Genomic DNA, 19,380 nt, shown 5'->3' with positions numbered 1-19,380 from the left:
TTAAGTGAGCTTTAGCTCTTTGGAGTTTGCTGTTACATTACAACAGGGTGCTATAGTTAATAGTTCAGTGTTAGCAACAGTTAAAATAGGTAGACTGAGGAGGTTATTAGTTGGCTAGTTGCCAGTTTTAGTTAGCTCTTCGTGCTGGCGCTTGTTCAGCTGTTTCATATCTCGCCAATGAAGTTATTTTAGTGTGTGTGTGTTTTTTTTTTTTACCTAAACAGCCACAACGAGCTGTCGTTAACACTTTTATGCTACACAAAAACTGTTTTCGCGTTTCGTTTCCATCTTGGACTCAAACTGGAGGAAGTGGATTATTTTTCTTGTTTACACCTGAAAGCATCCTTTTTTTTTCTTTTTTTTTTTTTCTTTTTTGCTTTTGACTTAATCTCTGACTTTTCATCGCCATGGCAGCTGTGGTCAGCTACTCGCCACCTTGGTGGGTGAACCTGCTGCACAGACTTCCCCACTTCGACTTAAAGTTTCAGCAAACAAGCAGTGATTTCCAACCAGAAGACTGGACATATCAGCAGGTAAAATCCCTCTTCACACACTCGCCTCATTTAATTGGGAACAGTAGGATTAGGGCTTCTTTGGTGTACAGTTCACGGATCATGTTTGCAACCTGGAATTAAAGATTAATGGTTTATTGTGACAGGTTTAGACCTGTTTGTTCTGTTTACCCTGTGATCCATGTTACCATCTGTGTGAACCTGTTCTATCCAGGCCTTGACCTTTTCCAGACACAAGCCAGCTGGCTCTGTTTGGGGTGTTTTCAAAACCATCCTGAAAGTACCTAAGAAACCACTTGTGTGACAGTATGTTTTAATCACATCTTTTACAGCACACATGAATATTTAAAAATATGGAGTTGCTCTGCAAATACAACAAACAAAGAAGAGGGTCAACCGGTCTGGGTTTTTAACCATGGGATTTAATGTCAGCGTTTTTAACCATGGGAAAGGTCAAAGTGGACTCTACACAGCTTAGTAATCAGATAAGTCTGGGGGAGGGGAGAGGAGAACTGGATTTGTTCACAAGTTCAGAAGAAATTATGCTTAGTTTTGAAAATCTAATAAGAAGTTTGGTGTTGCTCAAATCCCTTGGCTCATTATGGTGTGTTAATTACCATGCTTTTTTTTTTTAATGTTCTGGATTGGTGACACATCCAGCTGAGCAGATATTTGCCCCAATGAGAAAAAACTTTTAGCATCTTTTAAATGGGAAACTTTATCCAGTTTTTTTGTTTTTTGTTTTTGTAAAGGCAATAAAATGGCTCTAGTAAAATATTTTTGACCAAAACAACAGTTAAAAACATAATCTTAGATGAGAGTCAGGATGATTACAGAACAATCTTTTACATCACACCTGGACTGCAGACAGTGTTTGTGGATTTTCTGGGAGACAAAGTCACAAGATTCAGAGTTTCCTCTTTAATAGGAAGAAATGATTCATAAGCTGGAGAAGCGACTCATGGTTCCAGAGAAACAGGAAGATGGTTCCCGGACACGCGTTGGTGGTTTTATGGAGATGTGCTCGATCTTGTACAGGTATGCGGGCTGGAAACTCAAGTTAATCTTAAGGCGTGAAGCAGTTTGTTTTCTTGTTTGGTCCTCCTTCACTTCACGTGGGCGTCTTGTGTTTGCTGCCAGCTCCGTTTATTTCCTCCAGGATTTAGTGGAAATGGTCAAGATGATCCACTTCTTTGTGTTACACAAGCCCTGTTCTGTGGCAGGTTATTGGATAGATGATGGATGATTTTGCTATGCGGTTTGAACAGCATGGCTGATTTTTGTGGAGTATTTAAATGCACATGTAGTTTAGCTGGTGAAATATGTGATTTCTCTTCCATCACAGTTTAATCATGACAGACGTCACTCGGCCACAGGCTCATCCCGTAAACCGGTATCGTTAACCTTCTGTGATGACATCCTGCTAATTACTGTTAACGCAGCTCTCCGCCCCGCAGGCTTAAGAAGACGTTTCAACTCGTCCAGATGGCCGAACTGTCATTGTTGCTTACAATGCAAGCACTTCTTAATGATCCAACCTTGACTGACTGCTGTGTTGCAGTGTGTCAGAGATGTGTCCAAATTACTGTGCGTTTGCGTAGAGCCAAGAAGTCATCCGGCTACTTCTGATCAGCCAGTCTGTCACAATCGTGTGTCACAGTAGATGAAAGGAGCAGAGTTACCGCTCTTTAAAGGTTAGATCTGCTTGGTTTTTTAAGAACAGAATAAGTTCTCGTATTGAAATCAGCAGTCGTTAAAATTATTTGTTGGTCACAACGAGTCATTGAAGTGATAAAAATGGAGCAAGCAGGAGAACGCAAGGTTTTGGAAATCTGCCACAGACGTGTATCCTCAGGAGTCTGCAGCGAACACAGAAACCTTCTGCCTGACCTACATACTGTATGAAGTGTTGCTGTTGGCTGAGAGGTCTAACTATCACTGTACATCACTCCACTGTAAGCATGGAAATACTGTCATTACAGTCTCATGAGTACCAGAGTTATTTTCCATGAAGATCCTTTTTTATGTTTTGTATATTGCAATCCTGTTCTTTTTACATATTTTCCCTTTAGCTGTTGTTTTTCGCATTAAACATTGTAGATGTTAAATGTTATACCCTCAATAAGTAATTATTCATTATAATTTAGAATGTATTAATCATAACGTCAATTCTGATATTAAAAAAAAATAAACAATTTTGTTTACACAAACTTCATAATCATTTCATTAATGATTTCTGTTAGTCATTTTTATTTCCATTGCTTTGTTTTTGCTCATTTTGTTTATTTTTTTGGGGCTGTTTGAAATATCTTCCAGCTCCACTGTTGTGTTCCTTACAAATTAAAAGTTTATTCATTTTTAAGAGGCAAAGTTGCATTATTATATCATTACCATTTTATTACTTTAATATGGTCCCAAAACAACAATTCCATAATTTATCACAATAATGTCTGGGACAACTTATAATCCAGCAAATTTGTTACATACGTGACTGCTGTTATTGTTTTAGCTGTAAATGTGTTTGTTGGTTTCAGGAGAACAAAATAGGCCAGCCTATAAAAGCCTGAGGATTTTTCTGACATATTTAGACATATGGCTATTTAATATCATTATCAATTTAACTAATTTAACAAAATTTATACTGAAGACCTTCTGTAGTGTTTGTGTATTAAAAAAACAAGATATATTTGAGGAATAGTTGGGCTGTCCTCACATTTTTCCCACTTTGAATAGCTAAAACCAGACGATATCACACCAGGTCCATATGATTTGAACATCGTTGCTCAGCCTTTTGAAGTAAAACTGAACACTGTGGTGAGATCAAAAGAGCAGTCTGTGGACTTGAGGAACGCTATAGAAGCTTTGAGTCTGGTAAGGTTTTAGAGAGGTTTCATGAGAACTTGAAATCAGCCAGTTCGACTGTAGAGGAGAAAGTTCTGCATAACACCCTAGTTCTGCCAGACCAAGCAAGTTTATTTCGCAATATTCCTGAACGCATACTGCAAATTTGTTGAAAAAGTTTCCAAAGACCCTAAAACATAATAATAACTCTGCTCCTCTTTCCTTTAGTCCATCTTGTTGCTGGGGGGTTTGGCGCTCGCCTGTTTGGTTCTGGACCTCCTGTTTCTCCTCTTCTATTCCATTTGGCTTTGCTGCCGGCGCAGCAAAACCTCGGAGCAGCCCAACGCCGACTGCTGCGGCACGGCCTGGTGCGTCATCATCGCAACACTCGTGTGCAGGTGAGTGCAAACTCATGACCGCGCTGGTGACGGTTCAGTCCACAAATTCGAGTTGCCAAGCATAATTAGCTTTTCATTTCACCCACGCTCATGATTCACAGTGTTACATTGCACTTTGATGTCACCACATGCTTGTGCGTTATAGCCCCATGATCACGGCAAGTGTTCAACACGCTGTCGGATTTTCAGATTCTCAAGCTCTTAATCGTGAAAGAATCCATCTTGCCAGATTCCACTCTAATTAAGACGCAAATGTTTTAACCAGGCAGTGTTTTTCCTCACTCAAACTTTAGCTGAACAGTATTGTTTGGTTGCAGGGATATGGATATAATTTTCACAAGTATACCCGCTTTATACGTTTGCCTCTGCAATCATTTTCTTTACTTTAGTGGTGTCTTTATGTCATTGAGTAGAAAGGTGTGAGAATTTCACATCTGCTCATGTTTTCTGTCCTTGAACACGCCTTTGGTTTCCTGTTTTCCTCCTCCTGTTGATGGGCCTCCAGAGAGCGACCGCAGTTGATTCAGAGTAGCACAAAGAGCTCAGGGACCCAATGAGTACAAGAACTGCATCGCAATCGCTGCGTCTCTGTGCGCTTGTACCCACGCACTAATGTTTTAGCCAAAATAGGAAGGGGGGTTGGGGAGGTTGACGCTACCAGTTTAGTTTCAGTGTTTTGTTTGGCTTATATTTCTATTGTTTCTTTACATTTAGTCTGTTGAATGTTTTCCTAACTCCTTTCCAAATGCAGCAACAGTCTGTAGGTTCATATGACATCAGGAAATATAATTTGTTTTTNATGGATGTCGGAAACCAGTTTAACACTTAATTTAACTGGTGAAATAAACACTAGGGGTGTTAATTTGTAGTTCTGAAAGTCAATTTTATGCAATGCAGGAAAAATGCCTGAATGGAAAAGTCATACAGGCGTTTGTCTTCAGGAGACCCTTGTAGTGTAAAAACTGATTGTATTTGTCAGATTTCAATGGCATCAACAACAATATGTTCTTTAGCTGAGGCATGTAATTAGAATTTCTGGAGAAATTTAGAGTATTCCAGGAGTATATCAGTTTTGTTCAACAATTGCTCAACTAAGGTAATTTTTTATTTATTTATTTTTCATTTTTTGTATTTCCATGAATGATGAAATAGTGATTTAGACATGATGTCATTGGTTTTCCATGTCTGTAAAGAGTAAAATTATGCCTCCATATAAAATCCATAAATTACCATTCAAGTCAAAAGATGTTGACTGTAAATGTTACGTTTGAAGGAAATGGCCAACTGAAATATTGCATTTATAAAAAATTATATATTTTACATTGATTAAACGTTGATATTTTTATCTCCTTCTATAATTAAAGAAAAAATGACAGCCTATTTGCAGTCTACCTTCGTCGCTATAGCAACCATTTTATACACGCTAAATGTGCAATCAAAATTTCCTGAAATTTCAAGCAGTAATGGCATTCCCGACACTCCATGAACCTCACGTTGCTTGAACGCCAACTCGCCAGTAGATGTCGCTGCAAGATCCCTTTTCACACCGATGATGATGATGTGGTTTTGTTGAGTTCTGGCCGGGGTTGGGTTGAACTGCCAGCTGGGGGACTGTCGTGAACAGTCGCAGCGTTGGCTTCAGCCTCCTGCGCTCAATTCCTAGCTGGATGGAGAAGTCGGTCTGAATGAACAGAGAGAGACATCTGCGCTGGAATAAGTGTGGAAAAGATTAATTAAGAGACCGGAGAACCGACAAATCTGGACGAAAAGAAGTGCCGACCAGAATGCCAACTGGAACAAAAGAGACTACTTCTTCTTCTTGTCTTCCGTCTATCGGTGAACAGAACTAACTAGCAGCTAAAAGCTAGCTAACCTACATTGCTGTCTTAACTAGCTCTGAAGACTCGGTTGCTTTTGTTTTTTCAATAAAGGCATATTTTAAGTGAGCTTTAGCTCTTTGGAGTTTGCTGTTACATTACAACAGGGTGCTATAGTTAATAGTTCAGTGTTAGCAACAGTTAAAATAGGTAGACTGAGGAGGTTATTAGTTGGCTAGTTGCCAGTTTTAGTTAGCTCTTCGTGCTGGCGCTTGTTCAGCTGTTTCATATCTCGCCAATGAAGTTATTTTAGTGTGTGTGTGTTTTTTTTTTTTACCTAAACAGCCACAACGAGCTGTCGTTAACACTTTTATGCTACACAAAAACTGTTTTCGCGTTTCGTTTCCATCTTGGACTCAAACTGGAGGAAGTGGATTATTTTTCTTGTTTACACCTGAAAGCATCCTTTTTTTTTCTTTTTTTTTTTTTCTTTTTTGCTTTTGACTTAATCTCTGACTTTTCATCGCCATGGCAGCTGTGGTCAGCTACTCGCCACCTTGGTGGGTGAACCTGCTGCACAGACTTCCCCACTTCGACTTAAAGTTTCAGCAAACAAGCAGTGATTTCCAACCAGAAGACTGGACATATCAGCAGGTAAAATCCCTCTTCACACACTCGCCTCATTTAATTGGGAACAGTAGGATTAGGGCTTCTTTGGTGTACAGTTCACGGATCATGTTTGCAACCTGGAATTAAAGATTAATGGTTTATTGTGACAGGTTTAGACCTGTTTGTTCTGTTTACCCTGTGATCCATGTTACCATCTGTGTGAACCTGTTCTATCCAGGCCTTGACCTTTTCCAGACACAAGCCAGCTGGCTCTGTTTGGGGTGTTTTCAAAACCATCCTGAAAGTACCTAAGAAACCACTTGTGTGACAGTATGTTTTAATCACATCTTTTACAGCACACATGAATATTTAAAAATATGGAGTTGCTCTGCAAATACAACAAACAAAGAAGAGGGTCAACCGGTCTGGGTTTTTAACCATGGGATTTAATGTCAGCGTTTTTAACCATGGGAAAGGTCAAAGTGGACTCTACACAGCTTAGTAATCAGATAAGTCTGGGGGAGGGGAGAGGAGAACTGGATTTGTTCACAAGTTCAGAAGAAATTATGCTTAGTTTTGAAAATCTAATAAGAAGTTTGGTGTTGCTCAAATCCCTTGGCTCATTATGGTGTGTTAATTACCATGCTTTTTTTTTTTAATGTTCTGGATTGGTGACACATCCAGCTGAGCAGATATTTGCCCCAATGAGAAAAAACTTTTAGCATCTTTTAAATGGGAAACTTTATCCAGTTTTTTTGTTTTTTGTTTTTGTAAAGGCAATAAAATGGCTCTAGTAAAATATTTTTGACCAAAACAACAGTTAAAAACATAATCTTAGATGAGAGTCAGGATGATTACAGAACAATCTTTTACATCACACCTGGACTGCAGACAGTGTTTGTGGATTTTCTGGGAGACAAAGTCACAAGATTCAGAGTTTCCTCTTTAATAGGAAGAAATGATTCATAAGCTGGAGAAGCGACTCATGGTTCCAGAGAAACAGGAAGATGGTTCCCGGACACGCGTTGGTGGTTTTATGGAGATGTGCTCGATCTTGTACAGGTATGCGGGCTGGAAACTCAAGTTAATCTTAAGGCGTGAAGCAGTTTGTTTTCTTGTTTGGTCCTCCTTCACTTCACGTGGGCGTCTTGTGTTTGCTGCCAGCTCCGTTTATTTCCTCCAGGATTTAGTGGAAATGGTCAAGATGATCCACTTCTTTGTGTTACACAAGCCCTGTTCTGTGGCAGGTTATTGGATAGATGATGGATGATTTTGCTATGCGGTTTGAACAGCATGGCTGATTTTTGTGGAGTATTTAAATGCACATGTAGTTTAGCTGGTGAAATATGTGATTTCTCTTCCATCACAGTTTAATCATGACAGACGTCACTCGGCCACAGGCTCATCCCGTAAACCGGTATCGTTAACCTTCTGTGATGACATCCTGCTAATTACTGTTAACGCAGCTCTCCGCCCCGCAGGCTTAAGAAGACGTTTCAACTCGTCCAGATGGCCGAACTGTCATTGTTGCTTACAATGCAAGCACTTCTTAATGATCCAACCTTGACTGACTGCTGTGTTGCAGTGTGTCAGAGATGTGTCCAAATTACTGTGCGTTTGCGTAGAGCCAAGAAGTCATCCGGCTACTTCTGATCAGCCAGTCTGTCACAATCGTGTGTCACAGTAGATGAAAGGAGCAGAGTTACCGCTCTTTAAAGGTTAGATCTGCTTGGTTTTTTAAGAACAGAATAAGTTCTCGTATTGAAATCAGCAGTCGTTAAAATTATTTGTTGGTCACAACGAGTCATTGAAGTGATAAAAATGGAGCAAGCAGGAGAACGCAAGGTTTTGGAAATCTGCCACAGACGTGTATCCTCAGGAGTCTGCAGCGAACACAGAAACCTTCTGCCTGACCTACATACTGTATGAAGTGTTGCTGTTGGCTGAGAGGTCTAACTATCACTGTACATCACTCCACTGTAAGCATGGAAATACTGTCATTACAGTCTCATGAGTACCAGAGTTATTTTCCATGAAGATCCTTTTTTATGTTTTGTATATTGCAATCCTGTTCTTTTTACATATTTTCCCTTTAGCTGTTGTTTTTCGCATTAAACATTGTAGATGTTAAATGTTATACCCTCAATAAATAATTATTCATTATAATTTAGAATGTATTAATCATAACGTCAATTCTGATATTAAAAAAAAATAAACAATTTTGTTTACACAAACTTCATAATCATTTCATTAATGATTTCTGTTAGTCATTTTTATTTCCATTGCTTTGTTTTTGCTCATTTTGTTTATTTTTTTGGGGCTGTTTGAAATATCTTCCAGCTCCACTGTTGTGTTCCTTACAAATTAAAAGTTTATTCATTTTTAAGAGGCAAAGTTGCATTATTATATCATTACCATTTTATTACTTTAATATGGTCCCAAAACAACAATTCCATAATTTATCACAATAATGTCTGGGACAACTTATAATCCAGCAAATTTGTTACATACGTGACTGCTGTTATTGTTTTAGCTGTAAATGTGTTTGTTGGTTTCAGGAGAACAAACTAGGCCAGCCTATAAGAGCCTGAGGATTTTTCTGACATATTTAGACATATGGCTATTTAATATCATTATCGATTTAACTAATTTAACACAATTTATACTGAAGACCTTCTGTAGTGTTTGTGTATTAAAAAAACAAGATATATTTGAGGAATAGTTGGGCTGTCCTCACATTTTTCCCACTTTGAATAGCTAAAACCAGACGATATCACACCAGGTCCATATTATTTGACCATCGTTGCTCAGCCTTTTGAAGTAAAACTGAACACTGTGGTGAGATCAAAAGAGCAGTCTGTGGACTTGAGGAACGCTATAGAAGCTTTGAATCTGGTAAGGTTTTAGAGAGGTTTCATGAGAACTTGAAATCAGCCAGTTCGACTGTAGAGGAGAAAGTTCTGCATAACACCCTAGTTCTGCCAGACCAAGCAAGTTTATTTCGCAATATTCCTGAACGCATACTGCAAATTTGTTGAAAAAGTTTCCAAAGACCCTAAAACATAATAATAACTCTGCTCCTCTTTCCTTTAGTCCATCTTGTTGCTGGGGGGTTTGGCGCTCGCCTGTTTGGTTCTGGACCTCCTGTTTCTCCTCTTCTATTCCATTTGGCTTTGCTGCCGGCGCAGCAAAACCTCGGAGCAGCCCAACGCCGACTGCTGCGGCACGGCCTGGTGCGTCATCATCGCAACACTCGTGTGCAGGTGAGTGCAAACTCATGACCGCGCTGGTGACGGTTCAGTCCACAAATTCGAGTTGCCAAGCATAATTAGCTTTTCATTTCACCCACGCTCATGATTCACAGTGTTACATTGCACTTTGATGTCACCACATGCTTGTGCGTTATAGCCCCATGATCACGGCAAGTGTTCAACACGCTGTCGGATTTTCAGATTCTCAAGCTCTTAATCGTGAAAGAATCCATCTTGCCAGATTCCACTCTAATTAAGACGCAAATGTTTTAACCAGCCAGTGTTTTTCCTCACTCAAACTTTAGCTGAACAGTATTGTTTGGTTGCAGGGGTATGGATACAATTTTCACAAAGGTGTGAGAATTTCACATCTGCTCATGTTTTCTGTCCTTGAACACGCCGTTGGTTTCCTGTTTTCCTCCTCCTGTTGATGGGCCTCCAGAGAGCGACCGCAGTTGATTCAGAGTAGCACAAAGAGCTCAGGGACCCAATGAGTACAAGAACTGCATCGCAATCGCTGCGTCTCTGTGCGCTTGTACCCACGCACTAATCTTTTAGCCAAAATAGGAAGGGGGGTTGGGGAGGTTGACGCTACCAGTTTAGTTTCAGTGTTTTGTTTGGCTTATATTTCTATTGTTTCTTTACATTTAGTCTGTTGAATGTTTTCCTAACTCCTTTCCAAATGCAGCAACAATCTGTAGGTTCATATGACATCAGGAAATATAATTTGTTTTTCATGTTATTTTTACTCACCATAGTGACAGGAAGAGATTAGCAGCCATACAGGAAGAAGGAAAACCCCCAGCTCCCCTCTGGCCTGTCAGTTTATCCATGCTGGTGCAAGATTGTAGGAATTTGCTTCTCCTTAATGCATTTGTTGAGACTAACTCTTATGCTGTTTGCCATATCGTCGTAATTAATATCAATTAGGGGTGCACAGCCACGATTTCTAAAAATTTTGGTTGATTACAGATTGGCCAATACATGCATGTGAAACCAATCTTATCCACCAGTCTTGTTTAACTCTGCAAATGTCTGAAAGTCAGCCACTGTCCTCTTTTTCTCTGTCGTGAAAGAGAGATGGCTGGTGGACCCGCCCACCAAGTCACGTCTACAAGTGGGCAGTTAACAGTCACCCACTGTTGCCAACTTGGTGACTTTTCATCCTATATTTAGCGGTTTTTCAAACTCACCAAGAGACTTTTTTTTTTATTGGTACAGACTAGCAACTAGCAACTTTTTTTCTTTGTGTTATTGGAGACTTTGGTGACGGTGTCAGTTATAAAAAGAAAGTTGCTATCGGCCAAAGACAGAATTAGCAGGTTGGGCTTTTTAAAGATCGGTTATCGGAAAGAAAACTGCATTCATAACATCGCAAAACAAAATACATTGAAGTTTGTCACTATAAGCAAGCAAATTGTAGACAAGTCCAAATAATATTAACAAGTTTCAAATGAACAGATAATAACGTAGCTCTAAATTAAGCCACCATTGCACAATTGTGTAAAGTAAGTACATCTTTTTCTGTTCCTGTACCTTTTTCTGCCCATGTAGCTGCCTGAGTCGTTTGAGGCCTGTCACAGCCAATGAGAGCTGATCTACTGCCTCACTGCAGCCTTTGTCAGCCTTAGCGTGGGGTTTTGGGCCATTGCTGGTCCATTCCTCTGTGTTTCCATGGTTCTCTATAGGGTCTTTCTGCTGAGGCTGAAAGGAGCCCGTTGACGGGGGTCCGAACCGACAGGGTTAAAACAGAGTTCACACGCCTCTCACCCTGCCTGGCTGTCCCCCACACTTGGTTTCTTCTGTGTCTCCTCTCTGTGTCTTTTTTTTTTTTGCCAATCCCTCCTCCTCACTAGCCAGTCTCCCCTCCTCTGTTTTTGTCTCCCCCTCAGTGCTGGCATAGCTGTCGGTTTCTATGGGAATGGCGAGACTTGCGATGGAGTGAATCGACTGACGTATTCCCTCCGCCACGCTAACCGCACAATCACTGGAGTCCAAAAGCTGGTAAGACCACAAGGACAGTCATATGGACATGTCTAAATAATTCAACACTCTTCTGCTGTGAGCGTCTGTGGTTTCATTTCAACTTTGCAGTGAAATCCAGTATTTTTTTTTTTCCCTCTGAACACAATCATGTCCTCATATGTCCATGTGTTTTACGCTAGGTATATGATAGTACGTCGTCATTGAACCAGACAGTGGACAAGAATCTGCAACAGCTTGAGGGCCAGTATGCTCAGCATGCAGACTACCTCTCCATCATCCAAAAGCTGCAGGGCCAACTGGATGAGCTGGTCAGGCAGATGGTCGAGATTCCTTTCTGGGACAACAACCTAATTTCTCTGGAAGATTTGTCCACCAGCATCGAACTGTACGACTGGTATAGGTAAGGCCATAATAGTGCACTCCACAGAACGGCAGACGTTATCTTTTTATTATTAAGCTTTATGTGCAGACACTGAAACGTTAATGCACAACCCTGTGGAAACTCGATCTGCCTTTCATATTGAAAGCTTGTGTGAAATGATCTTGAGTGGCTGGACTCTCTTAAATTGATTTTCCTAGATGTTTATTGGAAATCTAAAGACGGAATTTATGTGGAGCCCAAATCATAAGAAATGACTTCAGCACATCATTAGGCAGCATTAAGCTTGCAGCGAGCTTAAAGGTTTTCTAATAAAAAAATACTCTAATGGAAATCTGGCCAGACGCCATTTACATGATACCAAAAGTATGCAAGTGCAGCAAAAAGTGTTAATAGAAATAACACTATTTGGACTGGTTATGTAATAGTAGGCACTCGGCTGCACATTCAAGGGAAAATGTAGTCCCTGGTATTTAGCTGCCAGCAGTTTGGTCTTTGCTCACCAACAATTTGTGTGCTTTATTAAAATTGTCTTATAATCAAGGAAGTTGAATCTATTCTCATTATTAGATTAGGTTTCTGATTTTATTCATGGTGCACTTCAATGTGACCACACAACTGAAAATAAGATCTGTCAGGCTGGACTATTGATTAGAAAAGCATCAGTTTGAGAGGTAAATAGGACTGTTTAGTGCTTTTGAAGTATCACTGAAGTTAAGGCGTCTTCAACACAAAATAAAATGTTGCTAATTGTTAATATAGGGTTAGTAACTGTCTGTGCCTCTAAAGAGACTCAAACTTTGCTTTATTTATTTATTTATTTTGCTTGAATTGTTGGCAGCACCCTCTGTTATTAGCCTCCCTTTATGAATGTTGCTTTCCTATTAATCCTAAATTTAGCCGGAACTGACTGTTACCCATCACTATGAAGATTGAATGCCAATTAAACAGTTTGCACTAAAACACTATGTTAGTAGGTTTTAGGTTGTTGTTTTTTTTATTTTTCTTTGTACAGTGAGATACATTCTTCAAATCTTACTCCTGTTTTAATTAATATAACAAGAAATTCATTTCATGCATATTTTTATAGACTGGCATAATTAGATCTGAAAAACACCAATCAATTTTTATTGATAATTGCCTAGTAATTTACCATTTAATTGCCTAGTATGCCAGAATAGTTTTATGCAACAAATGTGTTCTCTCAGTGGTAGAAGGATCAAATAAAAAATGACTCTCTCCACAGGTGGTTGGGCTACATCACGTTGCTTCTCTTCGACATCCTCATCTGCCTTCTCGTTCTGTTTGGTCTCATTCGCAACTCAAAGGGAATACTTTTAGCGTAAGTGTCATCATTTGGTCAATGTTTCCTCACATTGTTGATCTGTTTTAACAAGGAACAAGTTTATAAGGCACAATAAAATCTCTGCTGCAGCAGGAGTTTTATGGCTCCTTTTTCTAAGTGTTTTTTATTTTTGTTTTTTTTTTTGTTGAGCGTTTCCTTCGGTTCCTTCCTGACCCCAGATAAGCGGAAGAAAATGAATGGATGGATGGATTTCCTTCATATTGTCAAAAACTAACTTAGTATGGCAATAGTTCTGATAAATTAATGTTACATTCTGGATAAATGAATACTAACGAAGAATCTTATGTGTTGATTCGTCATCTTATGCCAAAATTTCAACTTCCTATTTCTTAAATCTTGCACAAAAATGTTCAGTTGACGGTGAACTTTGTGAACCCGCCTTCTTATTTCTTTATGTTTTTTTAAATCGTAGCCCCAAATTTTGCAGAAACCTAAATAAAACACCTAAGCAATAATTTCAATTATTTTCTTTCTTTAAAAATAGAACGGAATTGTATTAGTACTTACTTCACAGATGTCAAGCTCAAAAATCATTTCAGATTTATGTTTGTTAAATCGGAGCCTTATGGTAGATTCACAGAAACTGTTCAGTTTGACCGTGTAATTTAATCAGTTTTATTGTGTTAAGCCTCTCTTTATGGACGTGTACCTCTTGATGCAATAGTTCATGGTCTAATGCTGCTGAAGCGTCCTCCTGACCTCCTCTTGCTTCCCACAGGGTGTGGTTGTTCGGTGTCGTAGCTATTATTATCAGCTGGGTCTCCCTGGGGCTGGAACTGGCCGTTTCTGCGGTGAGTGTCTGCAGGGAACGATCTTGTTTACCTGGTGGAACTGCTCTGTTTAACACATGTAATTGTTCAATATGGTTTTTCTGCTAGAATCTTGATGAAAGTGAAGTGAAACACTCAAATGATTGACTGTTAAATTCTATAAACCTGGATATAATACTCTAAATCTCAGAATGAATAAAGGTTTCGCAAATTCCATTTTTAATAGACGTATTGTTATAGGTGTTGCTTCAGTAAAACACCTGTGTCCATTTTTTGGTTCACTTAGCTTTTTCCAGAAATCCTGAAGACTGATAACAATGATTAAAGCCTGGAATTGAAGCCTGGCAGCTGTTATTAGAACGGCAGCCGTACTGTTAAAGGGGAAGCTGTTTGTTGCGTTCTTCACTGAGAATATAATGTACTAAAATGCACAATAGAGCATTATAAATCCAGTTTTCTTTTTTCATTTACCTAGCTTTAATGGACGTCTAGTTTTAATGTTGACGCAAGTTAATCTTCATTTATGCAAATTAAGAAATTTTGCATTCACTTTATAATCTTTGCCTCTTGTGCCTGAATTAGCATGAATAAGTGCTTTCCAGCTGAGATTGATCCAGCTTTTTCTTAATGCAATAACTTTAATGTATATTAATATATTTGTTTAGTGTTATTCGGGTTGATCAGTGACTAATTTCAGATCTGAATTTTCTTGTTTTCAGAGCTCGAGTGACTTCTGCTTTGCTCCCGATACATATGTTACCACAGTAGTTTACCAATATGAGGTCATCGATAAAGGTATGATGCCTCCTGTTATATTTTGATTCAGACACACACAACGACATGTAGTCATGTCTTAAAATTAGCAATGCAATCCATCATCTGCTAAATGGGAGTCTTATGATGAGTGAATCTCATCCCTTCCTCTCAATCCCCTGATTGTTCTGCGGTAATTAGACAAGATGACGTCTTTTTTTTCATCCACAAAAAGCCCCCAAAAATTGCTGCCACATCTGCAGAAAGGTCAAGGGGGAATGGGTTGCCATTTGAAATGGCACAAAAGCCTCTCTGACACATCTCACTGTAGCAGTGTCTCCAATTTGTTCCATGACAGGAGGCATGTCGCAGGACGGCAATAAAAGAGCCGTGGGTTTTCTTGTTTGTGTATGAGGGAGATGTGAGCAGGAAAGCAGAAGATCAAAGGCAGGAGATGAAAATGATGTTTTTTAAAATAAAACTGTTTAATGTTCCTTCTCAACATCAGCTCAGCTAAATGAGCTCTTTCCTGCTCTCTTCTGAAATATGATACCAGCTGAATGTAAGCAAACAGAAATTAAAACGTCGGCTGTAATTACTGTGCTTTTGAGGCAAAGTGAGGAATAAGAACAGATTTGCTATTTATTCAATAATCTGTATTATAATTATGCTTTTACATGTTTTCTGCCTAAAGCCTGAGATGAAATTATGTTTGAGCTTCATGCAACTTTTTCTACAGTAATTATTGTAATTTCTCTTTTTTTGACAAGTTTTTTTAGATTACACTTTTTTTTGACTAATTCTACATTATAATTTTGCAATGCACGACAAAACACTTAGCTATACAAATGTCTAACTCATATATTTTTTTCTTCCCTTCATCAGCTTTTGCCTTTCTCTGTTTTCATCTGAAACCTCGATAGTAACAGTGTTTTACTACGCTATTTAACTCAGCACTTTCTGCTGCTGCATATATTTAAACATGTATTATTATTATTTTACATCACATTCTCTTGTCCTACCTGTCTTGCAGCTTTCTAATCTGGGTTCTTTACTCTGTACACCTAAAGCTATCTGCATTTCCTGATTTGTTTGCTTCAGCAATTGAGATGAAGCTAGTTTAGTCGACCCTTTGCTTAGTCAGTTATTCTGATTATCCAGTCTTTTAAAATTTCATGAAGTTAAAAATAAAATGCACATCAACTAAACAGCTACTCCAGTGAATCTATCAGTATTGCTCAGCCTGCTCATTTGGTACTCCAGCGCCAGATGTTTTTTTTTAATGACTGCATATTTCAAGACAGCAGAGATTAGCAAACTGATCATAAAAAAAGCCCATAAAGTTTTCCAAAGACAGAAACAAATTTAAGACAATGAGACAGAGTCTAACCATTGTCTAAAGATTGTTCCCATCTGTCTGTTTCACTATTAGCTTGTCCATTTGTGACTTCAATCATGTTTCCATCCATTTGTCCATCATCGTTTAGTGATTAATTATGATAAATCAATAATTGAAATAATTGGCAACTGTTTTAGTAATAGATTAATTGTTACATGGCGTGTATAGACTAAAAAGAGAGGCTAGTTGCTGAAGGAATACTTGGTAATTAAATCAAAACTGTACAAAAAATATATACATTTTGCATTTCAGCTTAAAAAAATATGTCTTTCTGAAAATATATTCTACTGACATTCTCAAGTGGCATAGTTTTAGAAGTCGGTGAGTATTTGCACTGGATTATTATGTGGACCATTGTTAATATGCTTATTTTATCATTAACAGCACTATTAATAAGTTACCAGAGGTCTATGTGTCCAAAGCGACATTCACTGAGATCAGAGAATCTGCTCTTCCTATCGTTCTCGCCCGTCATGTGGGCTAACGGAGACCTGCGTGTGTGTTTTTCCTTCCTGTGTCGGAAACATGCCGGGTGTTCAGTTGTGTTGCGGGCGAAAATAAATCTCCTGACTCGGCAGAGAGTTTGAATGTCACCAACACGTTATGCGTCAGTTTGGTCGCGGCGGTGTTCACGGCTTGGCTCTGTGTCGCAGTACTTCTGAGTCAGACGTGAAGGATTCCTCATTGACGGAAGTGCGTGGTGATCACAAGTCTTAGCTTCTAATAATTCTAATCCTCTTTGGTTCACTTTGTACTCCGAGCAGAATCCAAGTTTGGTCTTATAACAGCAATGACAGCGCTGATGATGTAACAGGTTTTGGTGTTTTTACAAAGCTATGTGCTGTAGGAGGAATTATACCTGCAATTCTCACTGGGTTTGTATTAGCTACAGGGATTTGAAATGGTTCATTTAACATTTATGCATGTTTTCTAAGGTTTGAGAGGTCAGGATTCTCTCATACATAGTTATATTGGTACTGACTTGTTGCAAGCTGTGACAAGTCACAAGATAACGGAATGGGCTTTTTCTGTGCTTCAACAAAACAGACAGAAAACAGAACTTAGTATGTGTATGTTTATAACACTTTCTCAGAACACATTAAAGGCAAAAATACTCTCTGAATTGAGATTTTTCTGCTTTCTGTTCATTCGTTTTGCATTTACCTCCCCTTCTTCTCTCACATGGCATTTCTTTATTTATAAAACCCTCTGTGTTGCAGCACAAGCAGATTAAACTCCATCAATGCTGCAACTCTGCCTTTGCATGAAATCTATCTGAAGTGGGTTGAAGTAGATTCAGGAGTTTCCACTGTGTTTTGTGACCTTCTGTTAAACTTATAGCAATAGTGACTGGTCAGTTTTTTCAGATACTTACCAAGATAAATGCCTTATCAACTGGCTTTTGGATTTTAGTAAAATAATGACAACCAGGTGACAGTTATTGGACTGAACGATAATGCAGACATTGCTAAAATGGCAATTATGTTGTCTCAGTAAAATCAGAATAAATGTATGCTTCTCTAACATGTTCTTATCTCTGTTCCTCTCAGAGGTCCTCCAGTACTACCTTAGCTGCAGTCCGGAGCAAACCAACCCCTTCCAGCAGGTTTGTTGGACTTGCATTTTACAACTGCAAATTTGTTTACTCTGAAATATTAGCTTAATGTGTTAACAACTCAAATCTAAGGGATGACAACGAAACCTGCTTTGATTAGCAATTTTTTTTTTCCATCCCTCTGCAGCAGTTCAGTGCGTTCCTTTCTCAGGGAGTTCATCTGATGCGCCACAGCATGTGTCCATGCTAATAGGATTGAGTCTGTGCAAACCGTACTCATTAAACATTTGTTTGCACACCAGCACAGTCTGCGCAAAGATTTTTTAGAACAGCGTAATTAATTTATTTTCTTGAATAATAGTTTTTATTTTATGATCCAAAAGGAAAACAAATGCAGCACCTCCAAATAACAAATTTGATTCAAATGAAAACCTTTATTGATCTCTACTAGGTGTTGGATGTTGTATCAATCCAAATGCACAACTTCCTCCATTTTGTGAAGTTCCCTTTTACAAGGAACAAAGATAAACCTCTTTCAAAACAGAAAGCAGTACTTCTGCTTCCTTATTATGATCTCCAGTGAGCTACTTGAGTACATGACACTTGTTTTGTTTATTTTGTTTTTGCCATTTTAAAATTGTTTCACTTTATTACTTGTGACCTGTCCCTTTGAAGTCTGCCATATGCCTTTCAGTCTTGGAGTTTCACTCCAAGATGCTCTAGAGAGTGGTCCTCCTCTATCTACGCCTCCTAATGGCGTCTCCATTGGATCCGCTGCCTCCTGCACTAAGCTCTGATCTAAAGGTTTAAATGAAAATTTGTAGCTACAGCTTGGAGAAATGTTTTTACATATTTTAACTTTGGAGAAAAACCTTCATCTCAAAGCTTTTCAATGTTTCTGTGGAATATTCCTGTCGATGTCAGACTTGTTTCTCAAAATGGATTATCTGCGTCTTATATGTTTGGCCCACATCAATAAGTCAAAACCTTTGAGTGCTTCTGATGTCAAGGGCGTCTATTGTTATTGGAGTGTTCATATATCAGAGTATAGATGCCTTTGTGCTTTTAACTATGAAATGCCTTATAGAACCAAAATAGAAATGGCCGCTGAAGGTTCTTAGTGATATTTCTGAGAATTGTAAAACTTTTATTTGCACACGGTCGTCACTCACTGTCAATTTTTTTTTTTTTTTTCTTTTTCAGAGGCTTTCAGGGAGCCATAAAGCATTAGTGGAGATGCAGGACGATGTGTCTGAGCTGCTGCGCTCTGCCACCAGAGAATACAAACAGACCAGGGTAAGATACGAGGAGCTGAAACTGTATCTTGGTGAAAGGAATCGGACTGAGCTCCAGTCGGGGGAGCTGGACCCGTCCATCATAACCATCAGCTGATGGCACACCTGGGGCCTGCTTTATGTCCATTTAGCTGCGTTAGGCTTTCACTGGACCTTGTCCACACAGCGCTGGTATTGTCTATCGCTGGTTTTTACTCCGTTGATGGCGGCATGAATGAGAGCTGACGTTGGGAACACAGCGGGGCACGTTTCCCTCTTCACCGACACGCACAGAGAAATGTGCTGAGGTTGTTCAAACTATTTCGTCAGGCAAGCTGATGCGTTTCCAGCTAAAGATGGAGATAAAATGTTGACTAGAGGAAAAATTAAAATTATCATGAATTAAAATCGGCTTTTCAGCTCTTACTGCTGTATATTTATGAAAGGCCGTTCCGAGATAAATGCGCTTT

At 39.0% G+C, this 19,380-nt stretch overlaps 2 protein-coding genes and 1 long non-coding RNA gene across 4 annotated transcripts in view; 2 read left to right on the top strand and 1 right to left on the bottom strand.

Annotated features, from left to right (window-relative positions):
• The first annotated feature begins 383 nt into the window (after positions 1-383).
• LOC103142247 (protein tweety homolog 3-like) lies at positions 384-3,784 on the top strand. The gene is made up of 2 exons (XM_007558200.2): positions 384-533; positions 3,582-3,784. Exons 1-2 carry the CDS (start codon positions 408-410, stop codon positions 3,753-3,755), a joined length of 300 nt encoding a protein of 99 aa, XP_007558262.1. The 5' UTR covers positions 384-407; the 3' UTR covers positions 3,756-3,784.
• A 1,446-nt stretch (positions 3,785-5,230) lies between these two features.
• Positions 5,231-19,380, top strand: part of LOC103142246 (protein tweety homolog 3) — a 21,102-nt gene continuing 6,952 nt past the window's right edge. Inside the window, exons 1-9 of one of the 2 annotated variants that reach the window (XM_007558199.2) lie at positions 5,231-6,222; positions 9,271-9,440; positions 11,321-11,432; positions 11,594-11,814; positions 13,040-13,135; positions 13,878-13,950; positions 14,649-14,724; positions 17,632-17,687; positions 18,840-18,932. In XM_007558199.2, the coding sequence (XP_007558261.1) occupies positions 6,097-6,222; positions 9,271-9,440; positions 11,321-11,432; positions 11,594-11,814; positions 13,040-13,135; positions 13,878-13,950; positions 14,649-14,724; positions 17,632-17,687; positions 18,840-18,932 (1,023 nt within the window). In that variant the 5' untranslated portion in view covers positions 5,231-6,096. The remainder of the gene's footprint in view (positions 6,223-9,270; positions 9,441-11,320; positions 11,433-11,593; positions 11,815-13,039; positions 13,136-13,877; positions 13,951-14,648; positions 14,725-17,631; positions 17,688-18,839; positions 18,933-19,380) is intronic. The other variant, XM_007558198.2, reaches the window with a different exon arrangement.
• Positions 9,664-19,380, bottom strand: part of LOC107836877 (uncharacterized) — a 10,538-nt gene continuing 821 nt past the window's right edge. Inside the window, exons 2-3 of the long non-coding RNA XR_001662856.1 lie at positions 18,805-18,807; positions 9,664-9,675 (exon numbers count right to left, since the gene is read on the bottom strand). This is a non-coding gene — a long non-coding RNA (uncharacterized LOC107836877). The remainder of the gene's footprint in view (positions 9,676-18,804; positions 18,808-19,380) is intronic.

Source organism: Poecilia formosa, unplaced genomic scaffold (assembly GCF_000485575.1).
Source record: "Poecilia formosa unplaced genomic scaffold, Poecilia_formosa-5.1.2 Scaffold94, whole genome shotgun sequence".
Classification (NCBI taxonomy): domain Eukaryota; kingdom Metazoa; phylum Chordata; class Actinopteri; order Cyprinodontiformes; family Poeciliidae; genus Poecilia; species Poecilia formosa.
This window is presented reverse-complemented; position numbering and strand designations above follow the sequence as displayed.

Coding starts and splice junctions, on each gene's coding strand:
- LOC103142247 (XM_007558200.2), top strand. CDS start 408: ATGGCAGCTGTGGTCAGCTACTCGCCACCTTGGTGGGTGAACCTGCTG. Junction 534..3,581: donor AAGACTGGACATATCAGCAG/GTAAAATCCCTC, acceptor TCTTTCCTTTAG/TCCATCTTGTTGCTGGGGGG.